At 39.2% G+C, this 19,002-nt stretch overlaps 3 protein-coding genes across 4 annotated transcripts; 1 reads left to right on the top strand and 2 right to left on the bottom strand.

Moving 5' to 3' along the window:
- Positions 1 to 968: 968 nt before the first annotated feature.
- On the bottom strand, positions 969 to 1,352 carry LOC137740671 (uncharacterized). Its single transcript, XM_068480506.1, has one exon. It carries the CDS (start codon positions 1,350 to 1,352, stop codon positions 969 to 971), a length of 384 nt encoding a protein of 127 aa, XP_068336607.1.
- A 9,778-nt stretch (positions 1,353 to 11,130) lies between these two features.
- On the top strand, positions 11,131 to 12,368 carry LOC137740359 (uncharacterized). Its single transcript, XM_068480229.1, has 2 exons — positions 11,131 to 11,400; positions 12,047 to 12,368. The coding sequence occupies exons 1-2, from the start codon at positions 11,220 to 11,222 to the stop codon at positions 12,139 to 12,141; spliced, it is 276 nt and encodes a 91-aa protein (XP_068336330.1). The 5' UTR covers positions 11,131 to 11,219; the 3' UTR covers positions 12,142 to 12,368.
- A 999-nt stretch (positions 12,369 to 13,367) lies between these two features.
- LOC137739317 (magnesium transporter MRS2-1-like) lies at positions 13,368 to 18,007 on the bottom strand. Of its 2 annotated transcripts, XM_068478873.1 has the most exons (7): positions 17,742 to 18,007; positions 17,579 to 17,632; positions 16,615 to 17,233; positions 14,672 to 14,800; positions 14,238 to 14,570; positions 14,063 to 14,110; positions 13,368 to 13,695 (listed from the first exon to the last, which is right to left on the bottom strand). In XM_068478873.1, exons 3-7 carry the CDS (start codon positions 17,212 to 17,214, stop codon positions 13,465 to 13,467), a joined length of 1,341 nt encoding a protein of 446 aa, XP_068334974.1. In that variant the 5' UTR covers positions 17,215 to 17,233; positions 17,579 to 17,632; positions 17,742 to 18,007; the 3' UTR covers positions 13,368 to 13,464. The 2 variants fall into 2 exon arrangements, with proteins under 2 accessions (XP_068334974.1, XP_068334973.1); XM_068478872.1 differs by lacking the exon at positions 17,579 to 17,632.
- Between the last annotated feature and the right edge of the window lie 995 nt (positions 18,008 to 19,002).

A 19,002-nucleotide genomic window follows, 5' to 3' on the forward strand; every position in this document is an offset into this window, starting at 1 on the left:
CGTTGTTTGACACCTTGAAGTTAGAGTGATTGCCTGCTCAAGCATTGAGCCGTCCAAAGTAATGAGAACTAGGCTTGCCCTCGATCCTTGGTGGTTAGATGATCCATTGACTTGCAAATGCCAAAAATCTCCATCAGAAGGGGATGGTACGGTTATGGCATGCTCGGCTGCCTCCAAGGTATCTTTGGACTAAGTTGCTACATTTTTCAGGCTTAGGGTGAATTCCGCTACGAAGTCCACAAATGTCTGGGCCTTTATTTCCATTCGAAGTTGGTATGCTAGGCCGTATTGGCCAAGTTCCTATGCCCACTTCATCACTTATTGGCAAGTGTCTGGGCTATGCAAAACTGATCGCAGTGGGTAATGGTCATAACAATGACCAGATGCCCTTGAAAGTAGGGTCTGAGCTTCCGAGCTGCAACAACTAGCGTCAAATTTAGCTTTTCAATCTTTGGATATCTAGTTTCCGCATAGAGAAGAGCTTTGGATGTATATAATACAGGCAGTTGGGCCCCCAACTCTTCTCGTATGAGGGCAGAGCTTACTGCTACTTATGATACCGCCAGATAGATGTATAGGTTCTTCACTGCTTCCGGTTTTGATAGTAATGGAGGTGACATCAGGTACCGCTTCAGATCCTGAAATGCTTTTTCACACTTATCGTCCCACTTGTTCTTCTGCGCCTTTTTTATTGCTTAAAGAAGGGCTTGCAACTGTCGGTGGATCGCGAGAGGAAACGATTGAGTGTGGCTACTTGTCCGGTCAGACTTTAGAGCTCTTTCAGAGTTGTGGGCGATTTCATGTCCAGGATCGCTTAGATCCTCTTTGGACGTGTGTTTTGCATAGTATGACTGCTGTTTAGGGTCAAGGGAGATATGCTAGGCGTCTTCTTTGGGTTTCCATCCTGATTCATCTTCTAGGGCATTGTCAACCTTGACGTCATCTTCTTGACCTGCCTGCTGTAATTGCTATTTGGTGGAGGTAGAGTCGTATTTCTGCACTTCAACTACTACTGCTGGGGCGAAAGACTTCTTCTTCGACTCCTTAAGAACTTGTACAGTGCATCTCCGAGACATGGCCTGGTCACTTTTGATCTCTCTGACTGCTCCTCCCGGGATGCGAAACTGGATTTTTTGGTACTCGATTAAGATTACAGCTCCAATCATCACTAGCCAGGGTTGGCTCAATATCCCGTTACGATGAGATAGGTCACTCGCGATCATGAAGGTCTGCAATGAGACAATCGGTGGGCTGGTTACGTCAAGTGTGATAGTGCCAATGGTAGTTGAGGTGAGTCCGTTGAATCCGGTCAAGAACTCTACTTTGCGTTGGATCGTGTTTTCCAGGCCCATCTTTTAAATGACTGACAGTTGTAGGATGTTGACTGAGCTGCCGTTATCCACCATAATTCTATCAACGATGGCGTGGGCCAGTTGTACAGAAATCACCAAGACGTCGTCATATGGAAAGTCTATTCCCTCAGCGTCCTGCTCGGTGAAGCTGACGATTGGTCCAGGTACAGCATTTATGGCTTGAACCTAATAGACCGATCTCGCCTACTGGATCTTCCTCTTTTTGGAGTTATTGGTGGCCCCTAGATGCTTGAATTCGGTAAAGATTCCGTTGATTCGGATTGTCTTGGCTGGGGTTCGGCATCGGCATTTACTTATCACCTTGCCCGGGCAGCTGGTCTGTCAATATACTGGTCGCACTTGTCTTCTTTCATGAGCTGATCAAGGTACCTACTCCATATGGTACAGTCATTGGTTGTGTGCCCAAAACCTCTATGGAATGCACAGTACTTGGTCTGGTTCATCCTAGAGGTATCGCCCCTTATAGGTGGCGGTGGCTTGAACCATGGCTTGTCCTTGAGGTCGCGAAAGATCTAGTTGATCGGGATTGAGAACTTAGTGTACATCTTGGGCGCTGTGCCTCCCTTTGCTAGGGACCGATCCCTGTGTCTGTTCCTGGCTTACTTTTGTTGTTGAGCAGTTTATCACTTGCCTTCTTCTAAGTTGGTTTCGCGTCTTTGCGCGGCTGCTCAGGTGGCTTCTAAGAGCGTTTTTCCTCATCCCAGAGGGAGTGCTCTTTTGCCAAAGCATAAGAGTTTGTCAAGGATAAGCTCTCGCCCATAATCAATTCTCTGAAAAAAAGGTGATCTGTTAGGAACCCTTTCGGAAAGTTGAGCATACGATGCTGTCATCGCATCCGACAATCTTCGCCTTCTTTGCCTTGAATCTCTTGACGTAAGTGCGGAGTGACTCTTTCGGGTCTTTCTTCATGTTGAAAAGGTGGTTAGACTTCTTTTTTATCGAGCGGTAAGATGAATATTCCTTAGTGAAAACCAAGGAAAATTCGTTGAAGTTCCGGATTGAACGTGGCGGCAAGGTGTGGAACTAATCTTAAGCCTCGCCTTGGAGCATCGTGGCAAAGATCTCGCACATAAGAGCGTTATTGTTGGCGTAGAAGGTCATAGCACTTCGGTAATGCATCAAGTGCCTGTTCGAATTTTCATCTCCCTTGAACCAGTGAAATATGACGAGTTGAATTTCCGCAATGGCTCTGTCTGCTCGATTGAGTACCAGGTGAAATATGGCGGGTGACCTACTCAGGTTGGCCACGTCTCTATGATAGGAGCATATTTAGGCGACTTACTTAGCTTGTTTTCGTGCATTTATATTGTTAATTCCGAGTTGTTTTAGTAGTTTAAGCCATTTTCGTGTGTTTTTAGGTTCATATGGCTAAGGAAGCAAAAAGATGCATTTTGGAGCAAAATTGGGCTTGGAATGGATAGCATATGCTTGGAGCCAAAGTGTTGGACGAATTTGAAGGCCTTGTATGCACTTTGGACATAAAACAAAGGGCCTAGCCCAATCAAACAATCCTTTGAGCCATGCAAAACCTCTAGCCCAATTAAGCAATCCATCAAAGCCATGCAAAACCATCATCCACACACACTTCACACAAACCACAACCCTTAGCCGTACCTTCCCCTTGCATTTCCAGCATTCCACTTCATCATTACACCACATTCTCCCTCTTTAATCCACATGCATTCATCATCATTCACTCTAGTTTTAATTCACATGCAAACACATGTATTTCCAACACCAAACACACCTTGTCGTGCATCCTATTCCATTTTCCAGCTTTTCTCCTTCTCTTTGCAGCCACACTTCCACATGCATTCCCTCTTTTCCTAGCTATTTTTCCATCATTATTTCAACCTAACATTCACCCACATGCACCCTTTAAACAAACCCAAACATGCAGCCACATATTCCTCCCTTTGTCGTGGCTTTCCCATCACAATTCCAACTTTCCAACCTAGCCACATCCACATGCATTCACTCATAATCATTCACTAACATTGCAGCCACATTTCCACCCACTTCCTAGCTGTCATGTTCCCTCTTATTTACCTATAAATAAGCATCCATTGCAGCCACAATTGATTCATTCCATTCACAACACAACACACAACACAAACACACATCTGGTGCCGTGCATCACCTTCCATTTTGTGCAGTTTTTCTCCTCCATTGCAGCCACTCCAACCATTCCCCACTCCATTCCACATACACCTAAAGCCCTAAACATCTCCTTAGACCTTGTGCTACAACAACGAGGAAGAGAAGAGTGCCTAAACGTTCATACAATTCAAGTTTGAGTTGTTGGAATGTTTAGGTGTTTCTTTGATTTCAAAGTTATGAGGAACTTAACCCCCTTTAGCTAGGGGGTGATTCAAAACAATGTTTATGTTTGCAATATGAATTGATTAACTTTCGTTGGAATTTCATAAGTTGTGGATTCAATTTGTTTAACCGTTTGATTGATAACTTATTTATGTATGTTTATTGAGAATGCGCGCTTAATTTTCATGCATGAATATGACGCTAGAATATAAGTGAGTTTCACCTAATCGTTATGAACTTATATTCACAAGTAGTGGAGGTTGCTTATAAACAATCGCGTTAAATGAATTCTTGGCACGAGTTTCATGCTCATCATAGTAACGAATGCCTCGTCAACACTTATAGTTTTCATAATGCTTAATGATCTTTGATTGTATCTTTATTGTGCTGTTCACGTAAAGGACTTTTGGAGAATGTAGTGAATTGCGTTGCGCAAACCCATCCAATTCATTAACTTAAGGAAAACTTGACGGTTAATTTAAGCGGACCTAATTGACCCAGGTCGTTGAGTTTCATAATTTATCGAAAGACCAACTGAGAATCAATATTGTATGCAAGTGTAACATGTGTGGAGAAGAACCCCTTAGCTAGCCTTCATTCCATTCATTAAATCCAAATTCGTTTTACAATTTGCTTAGTTTATTAACTTGTTTTGTTATTTCAATTTTCGTCAAATCAAACTTCCCCCCCCCCCCCCATATTTTGTTAAGTCTTAGTCATTTGATTTGTTTTAAGTCTTTTACGTTTGTTTAGTTTTGCATTCTTTGAGTCTAGTATAGTGTTTTATATTGTGTTTTCACGTTTTTGAGTCAAATCCAAGTGATTAACAATCCCTCCTAATCCCCGGTCCAGAACGATCCCTACTTACATCATTACTACAATTGTCAAAAAGAGGGTTTAATTTGTGTGCGTATAAATCCCGCATCACTCTACCAAAAGCATCATCGGTAGTGTCAATGTGCTTGAATCTATACAGCTGCTCTGCTACGAGCCTTCGTACTTCCTCCTGGATTTGCGCCTGGTGGGGCAGCGGAGCCTCGAGCTACCCATGGTGTTTACCTGTTGGTCCATGTTGCTCTTTGGCATGTCTTACTTGTCTGTGCCGTAGTTGCGGTGCACGCAATTCACCTTGTTCTGCTTACCATTGTTCTTGGTGGAGGCTACCAGTGGAACTTGAGCTGGACTACTCACGTGCTCTTTTCTGGGCATGATACGACTGCCTACTCCGTTGCCTCGTAAGAGGATCTCCTTGTAGGCCTAGCCACGTGTGGACGCTTCTCCCGGAATGTCTTGAGTATTCGTCGGAGTATGGACCCAACCTTGAATACACATTAACTCGTGAGCCGAGTCGGGAATGAACGCTTCTCTGCGCATCTAGGCGGGAGAAGAGGTTTTCCCGAGGACACAAACAAGAGTGCACACTACCCGAACACACGGTTCGTGGTAGGCTGAGCGGTTCTTTGCCGGGACATCGCTGGAATGAGTCACGTTCTTCCGCCCTTGTCTTACTTCGGGACACCTTGTCTGAGGCTCATTGCATCTCGATGGGCTAGAGGAGTTGGTTCACCAAAGTGGTCTGCTGTGTGAGGGCGCTCGCCATTTAGATTGGATGAGTCTGGATGATTGATGTCTCTATGTATGGTGGAAGTATAGTGGATTGCAGGTACAAAACTTGAGCCCAAAGCGGGCATTCTTGCAAAAAAATGGGGTGAAAATAACCCTGAATCGATCACGAGACCTATGGTCGAAATCTGGATCGTTGGAGGTGGCCTTGAAATGAATTGGGCCACAAGTCGGTCGTCGAAGCGGGTCGTGGGGTGTATTGGATCGACGTCTGCTCGCCTTAGGCCTGCATAGCCGTGGGCCCTCTTGGCCGTTGGGCTGCTACATCATGGTCTGCTGGCTAGGTGGCTTGCGCTTGGGCCCGTTGAGCTGTCTGGCTAGCAGTAGCTGCGGCATTTTGGGCTCGAGTTTGGGCCTGTTATGCAACAAGGTCTACTATCGCAGTGGGCTGGGCCTCCTGCCCATGGGCTTGAAAATGAACCTGGGTCTCCTACCTAGGGTTTACCTGGGTGTGGCGCTGCAAGGGCAGCAATGGTGGAAGTGGTGTCGTGGCCTGGTGGCCTTACCGTGGCTGCTAGGTCACAGTGATGGTGGTGACACGGCTCCGCGACGGTGGGGCTCTTCTTGTTGTCGCATTGAGCCTTAAGGATTGCCGTCGTGGGGTTATATCCTCGTCTCCACTCTCCAATCCAAATCCTTTTTCTTACGGGGTTCCGTTCGTCGTTGTTTTTGAATTTCCTACCATTATATCCTTTCTCCAAGGATTGATCAAGAAACGTTTCTAAGAAAAATTACTTGATACGACGTTTAAGAAATTCAACGTAACAGAAAATTCAAGAAACAAATGCGAGAGGCTTCTTCGAGTATTTTGAATCAACTCTCAATGAAAGCACCAATTTGTCGATGCAACCGTTTTCAGTCTTGACAAAAATGCACCTACAAAACAATCAACGCATTTGATCAGAGACCTAAGCCTTACGTGCCCACGAGGTGGTGGGGGGTTAGGTCTGTTAGATGAAATCAAGTTTCCTCTTTAAACAAAAACTCTTCAGTTGGTTTACTCCAGTTTTTCACTCACGCACCAAGCACTTGGAAGTTGATTATCATTATGTAAGGGAGAAGGTGATTCGTGGAAAGTTGCTAGTGAATTTCATATGTTCCCAAGATCAAGTTGCAGACCTATTTAAGAAAGGTTTGTCTTCTACATGTTTCAAAATGCTGGTGTCTAAGCTTCCAGTCGTTTCTCGTTCTGTTAGCTTGCAGGGGGATGTTAGACAAAGTCAAGTTTCCTTTTCAAAAAGAAACTCTTCAGTTGGTTTACTCAGTCAACAACACTTATCAAATGGAGGTTCTGTTAAAATCATTTGAATTTTGAATATTTGTTTTATCATAATTAGTTATAGTATTTGAATTTCGAAATGTAAGCTTGTAAATAGGGTTTTTGAAACCTTGATGTAATCTGAAAAGTGATTATAAAAAGGTTGCTCCCTACAATGTTGAGTGTACGCAATCACAATGAAAAACCTTGTGTAGTCTTATAGCTTTCCTGCGTGTTTTACCTTCCTTGCAATCCTGGTTCTTTTAAGGTCAACGAATCTCTGATGCCTAAGTTAGTTTCTATGAGAGAGTAAAGTGTTTAGAGCTTTTTTAGGGTTGTCAAAAGCTCTGAAAATTTTGTAAAATATGGGGTATTTATAGGGATAAGGTTAGCCATAGTGTTTAATGGAGAGATATTATCTAAATATTATATTAAATAGGAAATGATATCTTGAGATAATGATATAATTATCCTTAATTTATTTAAATTAGGATTACTTACTTGATTAGAGTCAATCTTCAATTGGAAATGTATTAAAGATAGGATTTGGGTAATTAATCATTATCTTTAATTCCTTATCAAAGGCAGGTGAGCTGTGGTCAGTCGTATTCAGCTGCTAAGAGCATCTAAGAAACCTGTCCATTTATTGAGGGCGGTCTTGTCTTTCTTGAATAAAAATTCACGTATCGCTTCTAGAATTTTTAAGATTATTTTAGGCTCCACAATATGCATACTAGCTAGTATATATTCATATTTCTGATTCAATGTGCGTTCATATATATATATATATGTGTGTGTGTGTGTGTGTGTGTGTGTGTGTGTGTGTGTGGATTCATTAAAATGAAATCTCAAAATTATTTAAAATTCCCTTCTGATGGCTTTCAATGCCATTTCCATGTTCATCATCTTCTCAAGACCTCTTATAGGTGCTCAAGATAAACATAATTTAAGTCCATAAAACGAATAATCACAAATCAGTCAAACCCATATAAAAATTAGTCACAGTGATCCCCAATAAATCACAAGTTACAAAACGAAATTATATCAAATGAACAATCACAATGGAAGACGAAATCCTAATTCTGCAATTCCACCAAACACTGAAACCCTATAATTCACAATTTTATACGCACCAAACCCTTGAAATAGAAGACCAGATCCTCATTCCTAAATTCCACAAAACACGAAAACCCTAAAACGCAAATCAAACATCACATAAATTAGGGAATCCACAATTTTATATACTTCTTCTATCGCATTTTGTTCACCGTCTCAATGATGAACTCGGTGGAGAAGATGTTCGTAAGCTTGGCGCCGTAGAATTTGGTTCCACCGGTGGTCTTCTTCACTGTATCATCATAGTTGCTACTGGTCAGGAGGTGTCCGAAGATCAACTCCGAGACATAGACCCTCTCCTCTTGGTGAATCTTGACGGGAAACTCCAGTGGTGTTGTTGTAGACGCTGATGCAGTGCTGTTCGACGTCAATGGGCAGAGACAATAAGGACATGAGTGAGGGTAGTACCTGATGATGATTGAGAGCAAGTGAGATGGCGGAGGTGGTCACTGTTGGGGAAACGGAGCAACGGAAGAGGAGAAAGAGAGGGGGTGACAGAGCGTAGCAGAGAGATTTGGAAGGATAATAGATGGACAGAAGACTTGCCGTTTGAGGCAAAATCGAAAACTCATTGTTTGGCCTATTTTAATTCAACTGGTTTAATGTTGGACTTTGTTTAAATTATTAAATAAACTTATCATATATATTTTTATTAAAATTCAAAGTCTTGAGACCTTTTTTATTAATTTTTTTTATTTTTATTGTTAACACATCGTATAAAATATTTGCGTACCTAGCATAGCATTAGTCTTTTTTAGCATTACTCTTTTTACTTGTATAAAAGACACTACTCTTTTTACTTGTATAAAAGTGGCTACGAATCGTGCACGCGGCTTAGACCATCTTCAATCGAAGGGTTCAGAGAGTCAGAGGGTAAAAAATAGTCTGAAATCGTCTCCAACCGAGGGCCAAGCCAAGGAGCTCGTGGGCTCCACTGGACAAAAAAGGGCCAAAAAGCCAAATGGCCGACCCAAAGCAGCTAGCCAGCTGACCCCGGATTGAGCTCCCATTCGAACCCCAACGGCTAGCTGACGTCAGTTACCATTGGTTTTTTAATATTTTTTTTTGGGCCAAAATATTTCTAAAAAATTCTCATTTTTCTTATAAATACCTAAGCTATTCCTACACCATTCCTCACAAAATTTTTCACCATTCCTACACCATTTCAATTCTCATATTTTCTTACCTCTTATTATGATATTTCCTTCAATTTTTTCAATAATTTTCAAATGGCCTCATCTGCAATGAAGGGCAAGGTTTAGACCCAAAAAGAAGTTGAAGCTCTTTGCAGGGCTTATAGATGGGTGTCGAAAGATAGTGTGAGGGGGAGTTCTCAAACAAGTGAAGGTGTTTGGACTTGTCTGTCCAAAAAATTCTTAGAGTTCTACAAAGGCACCACTCCATCAAATACTCAAAACCACGAGAGTTGTTTTTCAAGATGGAATAAACATCTTCAGCTGAGTTTGTACAAATGGCATCAAGCACTGTTAGCAGCCGCAAGTAGACATGAAAGCAGCGCTAATTATTACGACAAAGTAAGTATTTTCACATTTTATTTTAAATATTTAATTTCATAAATTAATTTTCTTTTATTTTTGTAATTATATTTTCTAGGTACGCCTCGAAACCCTTTCAGTTTCACGGTTGTTGGGAAATTTGTAAAGGGTGAGTGTTATTTGAAGATCCACCTCAACATAAAGTAGGTACCTCCGACTATACTCCTACAATGACGGATAATGAAGATAATGATGATTTTAGATATTTAATTGGGTAAAGTACAAAAAACTACCTCAACTATTGGGGTCAGGACAGTTTCATACCTCATCTTTTAAAATTGACAATGTCATACCGTATCTTACAAATTTGTGACATGTCATACCTTCGTCAAATTTTCTGTTAGTTTTTCTGTTAAATGCTGACATGGCAAGAGACAGGGACCACTTTCTATTAAAAAATTAATAGAATATTATTAAAAACTAAAAAAAATATTTAATATTTTTTAAATATTAAAATAATAAAGAAAAGTAAAATTAAAAAAAAAAGGTAAAGTACAAAAAACTACCTTAACTATTGGGGTCACGACAGTTTTATACCTCATCTTTTAAAATTGATAATGTCATACCGCATCTTACGAATTTGTGACAATGTCATACCTCCATCAATTTTTCTGTTAAATGCTGACGTGGCTTAATTTAGGACCAATTTTCTATTAAAATATTATTAAAAACTAAAAAACAATTATTTAATATTTTTAAAATATTAAAATAATAATAAAAAGCAGAAGAAAAAAAACCCTCATTTCATCCCTCCCTTCCCCCCTCCCATCTCCTATCTCCTCTCTCCTCCCTCCTCTCTCTCCTTTTCTCCCTCCTCTCTCCTCCCTCATTCCCCCACATCCTCTTCCGCACCCATCCTCCAACTTCTCTGCGCACCCATCTTCCCACTGAAGGGATCTGGAATTTTTTTTTTTCCTAGTTTGCAGGAGGGAGAAGAGTGTGGGGGGAAGACAAATTGGATTTTTTTTTTTTTTTTTTGGTTGGGATTTGCAGGTGGGGGAAGAAGATGAGGATGGGGAAAGGAGAGAGGAAGGAGGAGGGGGGAGGGGAGGGACGAAATGAGGGTTTTTTTTTTTCTTCTGCTTTTTATTATTATTTTAATATTTTAAAAATATTAAATAATTGTTTTTTAGTTTTTAATAATTTTTTAATAGAAAGTAGGTCCCGAATCAAGCCACGTCAGCACTTAACAGAAAAATTGACGAAGTTATGACATTGTCACAAATTCGTAAGATGCGGTATGACATTGTCAATTTTAAAAGATGAGGTATGAAACTGTAGTGACCCCAATAGTTGAGGTAGTTTTTTGTACTTTACCATTTTTTTTTTTTACTTTTATTTATTATTTTAATATTTAAAAAATATTAAATATTTTTTTTAGTTTTTAATAATATTTTATTAATTTTTTAATAGAAAATGGTCTCCATCTCTTGCCACATCAGCATTTAACAGAAAAACTAACAGAAAAATTGACGGAGGTATAGCATTGTCACAAATTCGTAAAATGCGATATGACATTGTCAATTTTAAAAGATGAGGTATGAAATTGTCATGACCCTAATAGTTGAGGTAGTTTTTTGTACTTTACCCTAAATTTAAATTGTTGTAGTTTTTAAATTTTAGTTGTAGTCTTTAAATTAAAATTGTTGTGATTTTTAAATTTAAATAATAAATTATGTTTAGCTCTATGATCCTTTGGTTTTCGGTTGGAAACAGTTTTTTGTGATAAGGGTAAAACGAGCCCTATAACCTTTTGACCCTTGGTTGGAGATAATAAAAAATATAATCCTATATTATTTATTAAAATATTAATTTCTTGAAGAACAGATGGCTAAAACAAGCTATTTTGACTATTTTTTGGTGATAGCCTTGGGACTTAAAGCCCCGCGGCCAAACACGAGAAGACAGCCGAGCCTGCGTTGAACAAAAGAAACCGCAAGGGAACGAAAGAGTGCGAGAAAGCAGAAGAAAATGAGCAGCGAGGCCAAAACCAGTGGCACAACTGCCGCCGGAGGAGGAGGAGGTGGTGGTGGAAGGGGATTTAGGGCGAAGATGGAGCACTACTTGTACAGCGGTGAGAAGAAGCACGTATTTGCAGGCCTCGTTATTATCAGCGCCGTCTTTGCCGTTCCTTGGTACCTCATGAATCGAGGTTCGTATCTCTTTACTTCTCTTTCGATTTATATGCCGCCGTTTTGGGGTTCTAGAGATTACAACTTCGAATTTAGTTTTTCGAATTTTCCTACCTTTTCTTGGCAACCAAACACTGGAAATGTGTAAATTGGGGATCATTGGAAATCAATTTTCCTGGAATCATTTGAAATTTGTAGCAGTTTCGTTGGTTCCTGTTAATCGATTACGCGGGTCGAGTCTCCTTGAGATGTATTCAGTTAACAATTAGGTTTGGATTACGCTATCTGAGCAGTGGAAATTTCTATTAATTTGCATTTATGAATTAATTTTTGCAATTATTCTTAAAAATTTGGGGCTCCTGTAACTTCATTAGCATTTTGTTCTGCTCGTCTGTTGTGTGAAAAGAAAGGGCTGTTTCCCACAGCAGTATGCGACTTTGATTTCACCATATTCTTGCGCAATACACGTTAACGATTTCATGGCAGTTTCTTTTGTTGATATCTGAGTGTAAAGCTTTGATTGAATGGTTATAACTCATGATGTGCCTTGCAAGAGTGATTTCAGACTCCGTTATCGGATTTTGTTTCGGTTACCTGTTGATATTGTTAACCATGTGTTTTGTTATCGGCCAAGTCTAATTCCATTTGTGTTCTCCCTCCCTGTAGGGGCAAAGCACCAATCTCATCAAGATTACTTAGAAAAAGCTGATAAGGCAAGGAGTGAAAGACTTTCTTCAGGGACACCCGCCGCTGCTAAATGATTTCACGAGTTTTATGTTGAAGGTGTGTAACTTTACTCTGGTTTTTCATAATGGTTGCAACTTGGAAGGTGCAATAGGTTTTTTTGTCTTCCTCGACCCGTTTTCCAGAAGCGTGGCTTCTCATGATCCTTGAGGAGTAATGGTTGTTCTGTTTACTTTTGTTTTGATAAATACAAATTTACGGTTATGAGGAATCGTTATGAATAATTAGGTTGTGTTTCTTGTCATGTTGAGGTGCATCCATGATCCTTCCATGTCAGGAATTCCTTTGATTTCTAACTAGCAAGCAATAGGCTCTGTTTGTTCTCATATGGAGCTTGCATTTTATGTAAACTTTGGATTAAATACTCGAGTTTCCAGACTGTTGAACCAAAACAAAGAATTCCTGCATCAGTTTTATTAATTTTGTTGACTTGCACTCCGTGGTGTGGGTGTCGAATTTGTTGTTCGGTTGATGTAATTGATGTTTTTAACGTCGCGAAGGGAATGGAAACTGGTTTTTTTCTCGGGAATTTTATTCGGACAAAATTTCTCTTTCTAAACCCAATTTATAACTTTCTTTACGTTGAATCTCTGTTTTATCCCACATCCAAAATGCATTTAGAAAAGAATAAAAAAAACGAAAAAGAAACCCAGCCAAAGTCACCTCAGACATTCGCCTCACCTCATCCCACTAGAATATAGAAGCAGTACTTCAACATCATAACAATAGAGCAATCAATAGATACCATCGAATTAAGCCAATTTGTTTGGGGCGATGCTATTCACACACCTCTGTTTACCTCCACACGCCCCTTGTTAATTTTTGTCACAATCTTCATCAAATTATTCGATCTTATTGTCGAAAATTAAGAGGTGTGTGCAAAACCTTAGTTCTTCAGATTGCCTATTCACAAAAATTCAACTATTTTGTGACAAACCAATTTGAGGTTGAAACTCGGTGAGCTTAAATCATTCAACAGGAATGACAAACAGTTTCTGCAGTCGAGGATTGGAGAGGGATTGTTTTAATGGAGGTGTGGGTATGGGGGAGTCCGAGGTTGGTTTTTTTTTAAAAAAAAAAAACAAACGATATTATGTACATTAAGTGAAATGAAATAGACTTAGCATCATAATCGGTAGGTTATGGCTTTTTCTTTCTAGACACAATTAGTACATTGGGGGTAAAACAGAAATTTCAAGGTAAAAAGTTATAAGTTGAGCTTAGAAAAAGAAATGTTGGGTCGGAACAAAATTTCTCTTTCGATTAATAAGAGAAACGTACATAGAGAATAGCAATAAATTGAATTTTCCATTATCCTCGATTGAGGTTTAATTTTACATCTATAGTTGCATCAGTCTTCGATACTTGAAGAACCACACAAATGCAGAAAATATGCAAAAGCCAGTTACTCCTGTAATTATAAGTACCCACTGAAATGCAGCAGGCTCATCAAACATCGGTATTGCGAAGTTCATCCCAAAGATTCCGGCCACAACCCCAAACATCGCAACAACAAACGTCGCAGTTGTGAGCAGTAGCTCGAATTGAATCAGCTGGTTTCGAACGTTGTCCTGACAGAAAAAACCTTTCTTTTGTTAAATTTATGTTCCCCCAATACAAACAAAATTTGAGGAAACTAGGGCAGAAATTAAACATCCAACATCTTTGTTATCTTCGGCCAAGAAGCAGCAGAGTTAAATGACTAAGAACAGATAGAGAGTTGCTCAACAATTTCAAGTATTCAACCCGCCTACATTCTGAAGAAACGTTTCAGTAAATAATTGCCTCAAACGGAAATATTTGTAATACTCAATGTGTGTGTGTCTCCGTGTTTTTTTTCTCTCTTCCTAGGTTCAGGTTACGTTGAACAATGTTTTAGGCAATATTGAGAGACATTTATCCGCAAGAAAAAATTAAATAAATAAACAAGGCACGTACCAGTTGAATGTTAATGAAATCTTCAGTGTCGTCAATGTACTCTTTCAACTGAGACATGGCAGAGAAATGATATAAGCTTGTAACCTTGTCAAGTTAATATGACAAGGGAATGATTAGATTTAGTCATTGATATATATAGTAGTGTCAAGTTCAATTAAACAAGTTCTACACTTACCGATGTCAGCTTATTCAGGGTGCTATCGATGACGACGAAGTATGCTTCCAGCAACATCTCAAGCTCTTCTATACTCTCTGTAGCACTATCTGAACTCCTCATGCTTTCATGTCTACTCCTTGCAATGCTGAGGCTTTTCTCAAGCTTTCGGCCATCGGGAGGTGAAGATACAGGAGAAACAGGAGCAGAAAGAGATGCACCATCAGTAGATCTGTACCCCATCATAGATTGATCGCCATAAAATGCCGACTCCATGCGACTTTTCTTCTCAGTCAGGTACATCTCAGCCATATCTCCATCATCATCCATGAGCTGCTCTATTTCATCACGAACCTAAACAGCGGCAACTCAAACATCGGAATGAAGTTTTGGGGACATTTGGTGGCTTAAGCATGATGAAGCTAATAAGTGAGATAAAGATAAAGATGCAATACCTTCTGAACTCTCCGGGTCAAGGCAACAAGTCTGCTTTTCAAACGACGAGCACGTTCCAAGTTCAGTGTACTGATCTTTGACGTGAGCTCGTCCAGTAATGGATATGCTTCAATTTCTAATTCGGCTGCCTATACAATACACCATTAATAAATGAGTCGCTAACTCGGAGAACGTTTAGCCACCAAGGAGTCAAGGACACGATCCAAGTTCATACTTCAAACTACAGATGGTGTCTTCCAAAATTGTGTAGAGCATTAATGATCAATGAGCATACTGGAAATATAACAAATCCATGTAAACAGAGGACAGTAAGTCCGTTGAACACTAAAGCTAGAAACTGAGAAACAAAAACAAGTAGTTTTGTTTTGACAACAACAGCTCTCCAAGCAGAAAAATAGCAATAATTGGCATTTCTTGAACTCTGAAAGATTAAAAACGATGCAAAAAATTGAAAAAATAAAACATCAACGTACAAATAAATGCAATATCTCTTTTAGCGAAATGGAAATTGCTGTAATGAACAACAATAAACAAAGAAACTTTGTAATTAATAGCATCTGTCAATGTTTGGTATATTACTCCCTGTGGAATTTCCCCAAGGTTGCAACTCTAAATTCTAAAGAGTGCTGAAGTATATCTAAAAGGAGATACTAAACGTTAAACTACAAGTAAAATACAGGGGGACAAATGAATAACTCATTTCTTGTTTCCCAACTAAGTCTGCACTGTCTCATGCCCACTTACCAATGCTAGAGAAGGGTGGTGCTGATTTAATTTGAAAAGGCTCACTCGACCTCCCGTAACTTACTAATTATTTATAAAAATGTGAGCAGTAATTGCATAACTACAAGTAACAGGTACATCAGGCATGATAATTATTTGGTCCTATAATCCCATCCTAGACTTGCAAAATCATACAAGTTGTGTTATTAATTCAGATATCACAGCAGATATTTTTCTACTTAATTCCAATATGATCACATAAGTATACATGGATTGTAGAAGGATAACGAAACAAAACAACTGTGAATAAACGGAACACTATTTTAATGACCATAATCATAATGATACAAAGAGTCAACAGCAAAAGATTATTCAAATCATCATTGTTTTTCACTGTCTAAAGCCTCGTGTTTTCATTTTGAAACAACACACCACAGATAGCGCTATGTTGAGTGCTTGATGAATAAAATGTAAGGCACACAAGGTCATCAAAGTAACAAGCACCAAGTACTTAGCTCCAATCATCACAAAAAAATTTAAGCACATAACCGGCTGTGGCAATTCGGCAAGTATCATTATCAGTCACCAATAAGGCACTGACCTCAAAACTATATACATCGTTATGTAATGGACTGTCTTTACAAGTTCACTGACTTTCGGTATCCTCAGCAACTTCATCTCTTCAATTAGTGAACGAGTACAACCATAATATTGTTTGGCATCCAGTAGAGACAAAGAAAAGCGGAAAAAACAAAAAACAAAAAACAAAAAAATTATCTTAAATAATAACAATCTTTGGTATTACAATTCTACCTGGACAAAAGGGTACACAGAACCCTTGACCTATCACTGTAAAATAAAAGGCTAGTAGAAGTATGATTCAACATAACCTAGTATCCCACTAAAACAGAGAACATTTTTGCATTTGACGGACAACACCAGATTTCAATGACCAAAACATGATATATAACGTAAAAGATTGATGATATATACTTGAGCTAAACAAAATGTGACAGATATGGTTATTTTGGTATGCACTCAACTTTTCTGTAATTGCATAGTTATCCGTTAAAACACCTATAATGCAGAATCCGATCAATTTTTAGAAGGCAAAGTTATCCAAATACTTTTAGAAATATGCACTCAAAGAAATAGTCATCATCCACATCTAGTAATAAGGAGAGATAGCGAACCTAAATTCTTGTGCTCCTTTAAATACCTGAGAATCGAGAAATGTACAGGCAGCCTCAAGAGCAACTTCTAAAGCCCTAAACTCAAAGGGCAAATAATCAGGAGATGTGCTCCCAAACACACTATCAAAATTTCTATTTCCCCTCAGCCGATTTAAGTCAGAACCATCAGACTGCCAAACATCACCTACTCCATTTGTTGTTAATCTTCTCTGAAGCTCCACCACATACTGTAATACATAGCTATCAAGGGAATTCAAAAGTAGAACCTCATCAGCCGTAATAATACATCGAATCTGCTCTAGATTAACTACAATAGCTTTCTCTCTTCCAAGGATGGTTGAAGGATAAACAAATAGAGGATCAAGCAGCCGTAGGTCACGGGCAGGAAGATCACAACGACGCATCATAGTGAACTTATCAACCTCAATGATCTGAGAATTGCCAGACGTATCAACACGAATCCAGGACCGAAGACCCTGGCCCCGCTTCTTCAGCCCCAGAACATCCACACTTTGAAAAGGTTGCCTTCCAAGTGCGGATGGTCGATAAGATGCTTCGCGAAGGTTTACAGCTGAAGCAGGTTTTGGGACTTTTGGTGGAACCAGCCTTTCTTTGAGGTCCTCCATTACCTATGAGCTCTCAGTGCTGCAACATTAAAAACCAAAAAAACTTTAATTGCAATATTACACTTGTCTATATACATACAAGTACCGGGGCCAATGATTGCCAGGCCTTCTTGATTGAACAAAGGGAAACAAATTCCTCACGCCCATTTCGGTCCCAGAAATACAGAGGTGTGAGGAACCATTTCCGCCATAAACGAAAGCACTTTCATTTTATAGTTCGTGTTTGCTAGATATGATAATTATCTGCTGAAAGATTATATCTTAAAGGAAATATACAGAAACCCAATTAATAAAACATCATCAAAATTCCAAGAGAATAAATTATGGGATATAAGCATATGATTCAACAAAACCAAAACCATACATGGAAATCCAATACCAAAACTTGAAGAACTCCAATACCAATCCCAATCCCATCCTAGTTCCACCAAAACAAAAACGAAAGCATCAGCAATCCAAAAGTTACAAGCTTGGCTCAAAGTCCACAATCCCAGTTTCCACAATATAAAAACACATAAACGGCATACCCAGATAAAATCTTGGTTGCTGCTAACAGCTGGTGGTTTTTGATGATCGTCAGAAGCTCAGCTCACCACTGAACAATTCTTGTGGACAAAATTGAAGAATCGATTGGCCTGGATAAGAATCCCAGCCCTAGATTGAGGAATCGAGAGGATTTCGGCATGCCCAACCAAGTTGCTAATTGAAATTCGCGGCGGGCGTATCAGGTGGTTTGTCTACTGGTTCGTTGGAGGAGGAACCAAAAGAATCACGGGAAGGGTAATGTCCTGGGGACAAAATCCTTCACTTTCAAAAGGTTTAATAATAATTAATTTAGGTTGGTTTTTTATTTTTTTTAAGAAAACTAATGAAAATTTTGAAAACTTTTGAGTTTTAACGTAACAACAAAATAAAAAGTAAAGTGAATAGTACCATATTTGATTTTTTAGTGTAAAAATATGATTTTTCGTTAAAATAAACAGTACCACAAACTTCCTTTTTTTTTCTTTTTTTTTTTAACAAACAATATTATTTACATTTTTTTTTTAACAAACAATATTATTTACATTAAAGGTAAGCTTAACATAACAATATACTACCAATAATGTGGTCCAAATTTGCCTTTGATGAGAATCAAACTTAAAATCTCTCACTTACAAATGAAGAATAATACCACTAAACTGAAGTACTAAATAGCAATTAATTTAGGTTTTGATTTGTACAAGAGTAGAAAAGAACGTGAGTGAGTCGAAACTACTAACGTGGGTTTGTAATTAAGCAGGGCGTGATTGGTCATGGCGGAGTCTAAGTTGGGTGGATAAAAGTGGGGTGCGAGGTTCTATCAAACACGCTCTACGCTACTCGAGTTAGTAAGGATTAATTGAGATTTTCTCTGGGAAGGTGAGTTATTCTGCTATGCTCTATGTTTCTTTATTTTGTGGGGTTTTGGTTTCATTGCATGCTTCAATTGCTCTTTTTCTCTTTTTCTGTTCATACTGCCGCACGTCCTTTTGATGGGTGATGTGTTAAAGTTATGCCCTCCTACAATTGAACCAAAACCATTGCTCTTTTTCTCTTTTGATGATTTCTAATTGTATGAAACTTATGCAGTTCAAAAGATGATACAAGCTTTGAATTAAGTAGGCAGAGTCCGAGAGTTCGACTTGCGTGACTACGAAGAAATTGTCTGCGTCCGCATCAGGGACAGCGGAGCCGACGGATTCGGTGCCTCCCATTCTGACATTGTTGCTAGGGTTGAATAGGGTAAAGAAGAGATCGTGACCGTTT

Source organism: Pyrus communis, chromosome 7 (genome assembly GCF_963583255.1).
Source record: "Pyrus communis chromosome 7, drPyrComm1.1, whole genome shotgun sequence".
NCBI classification, from domain to species: domain Eukaryota; kingdom Viridiplantae; phylum Streptophyta; class Magnoliopsida; order Rosales; family Rosaceae; genus Pyrus; species Pyrus communis.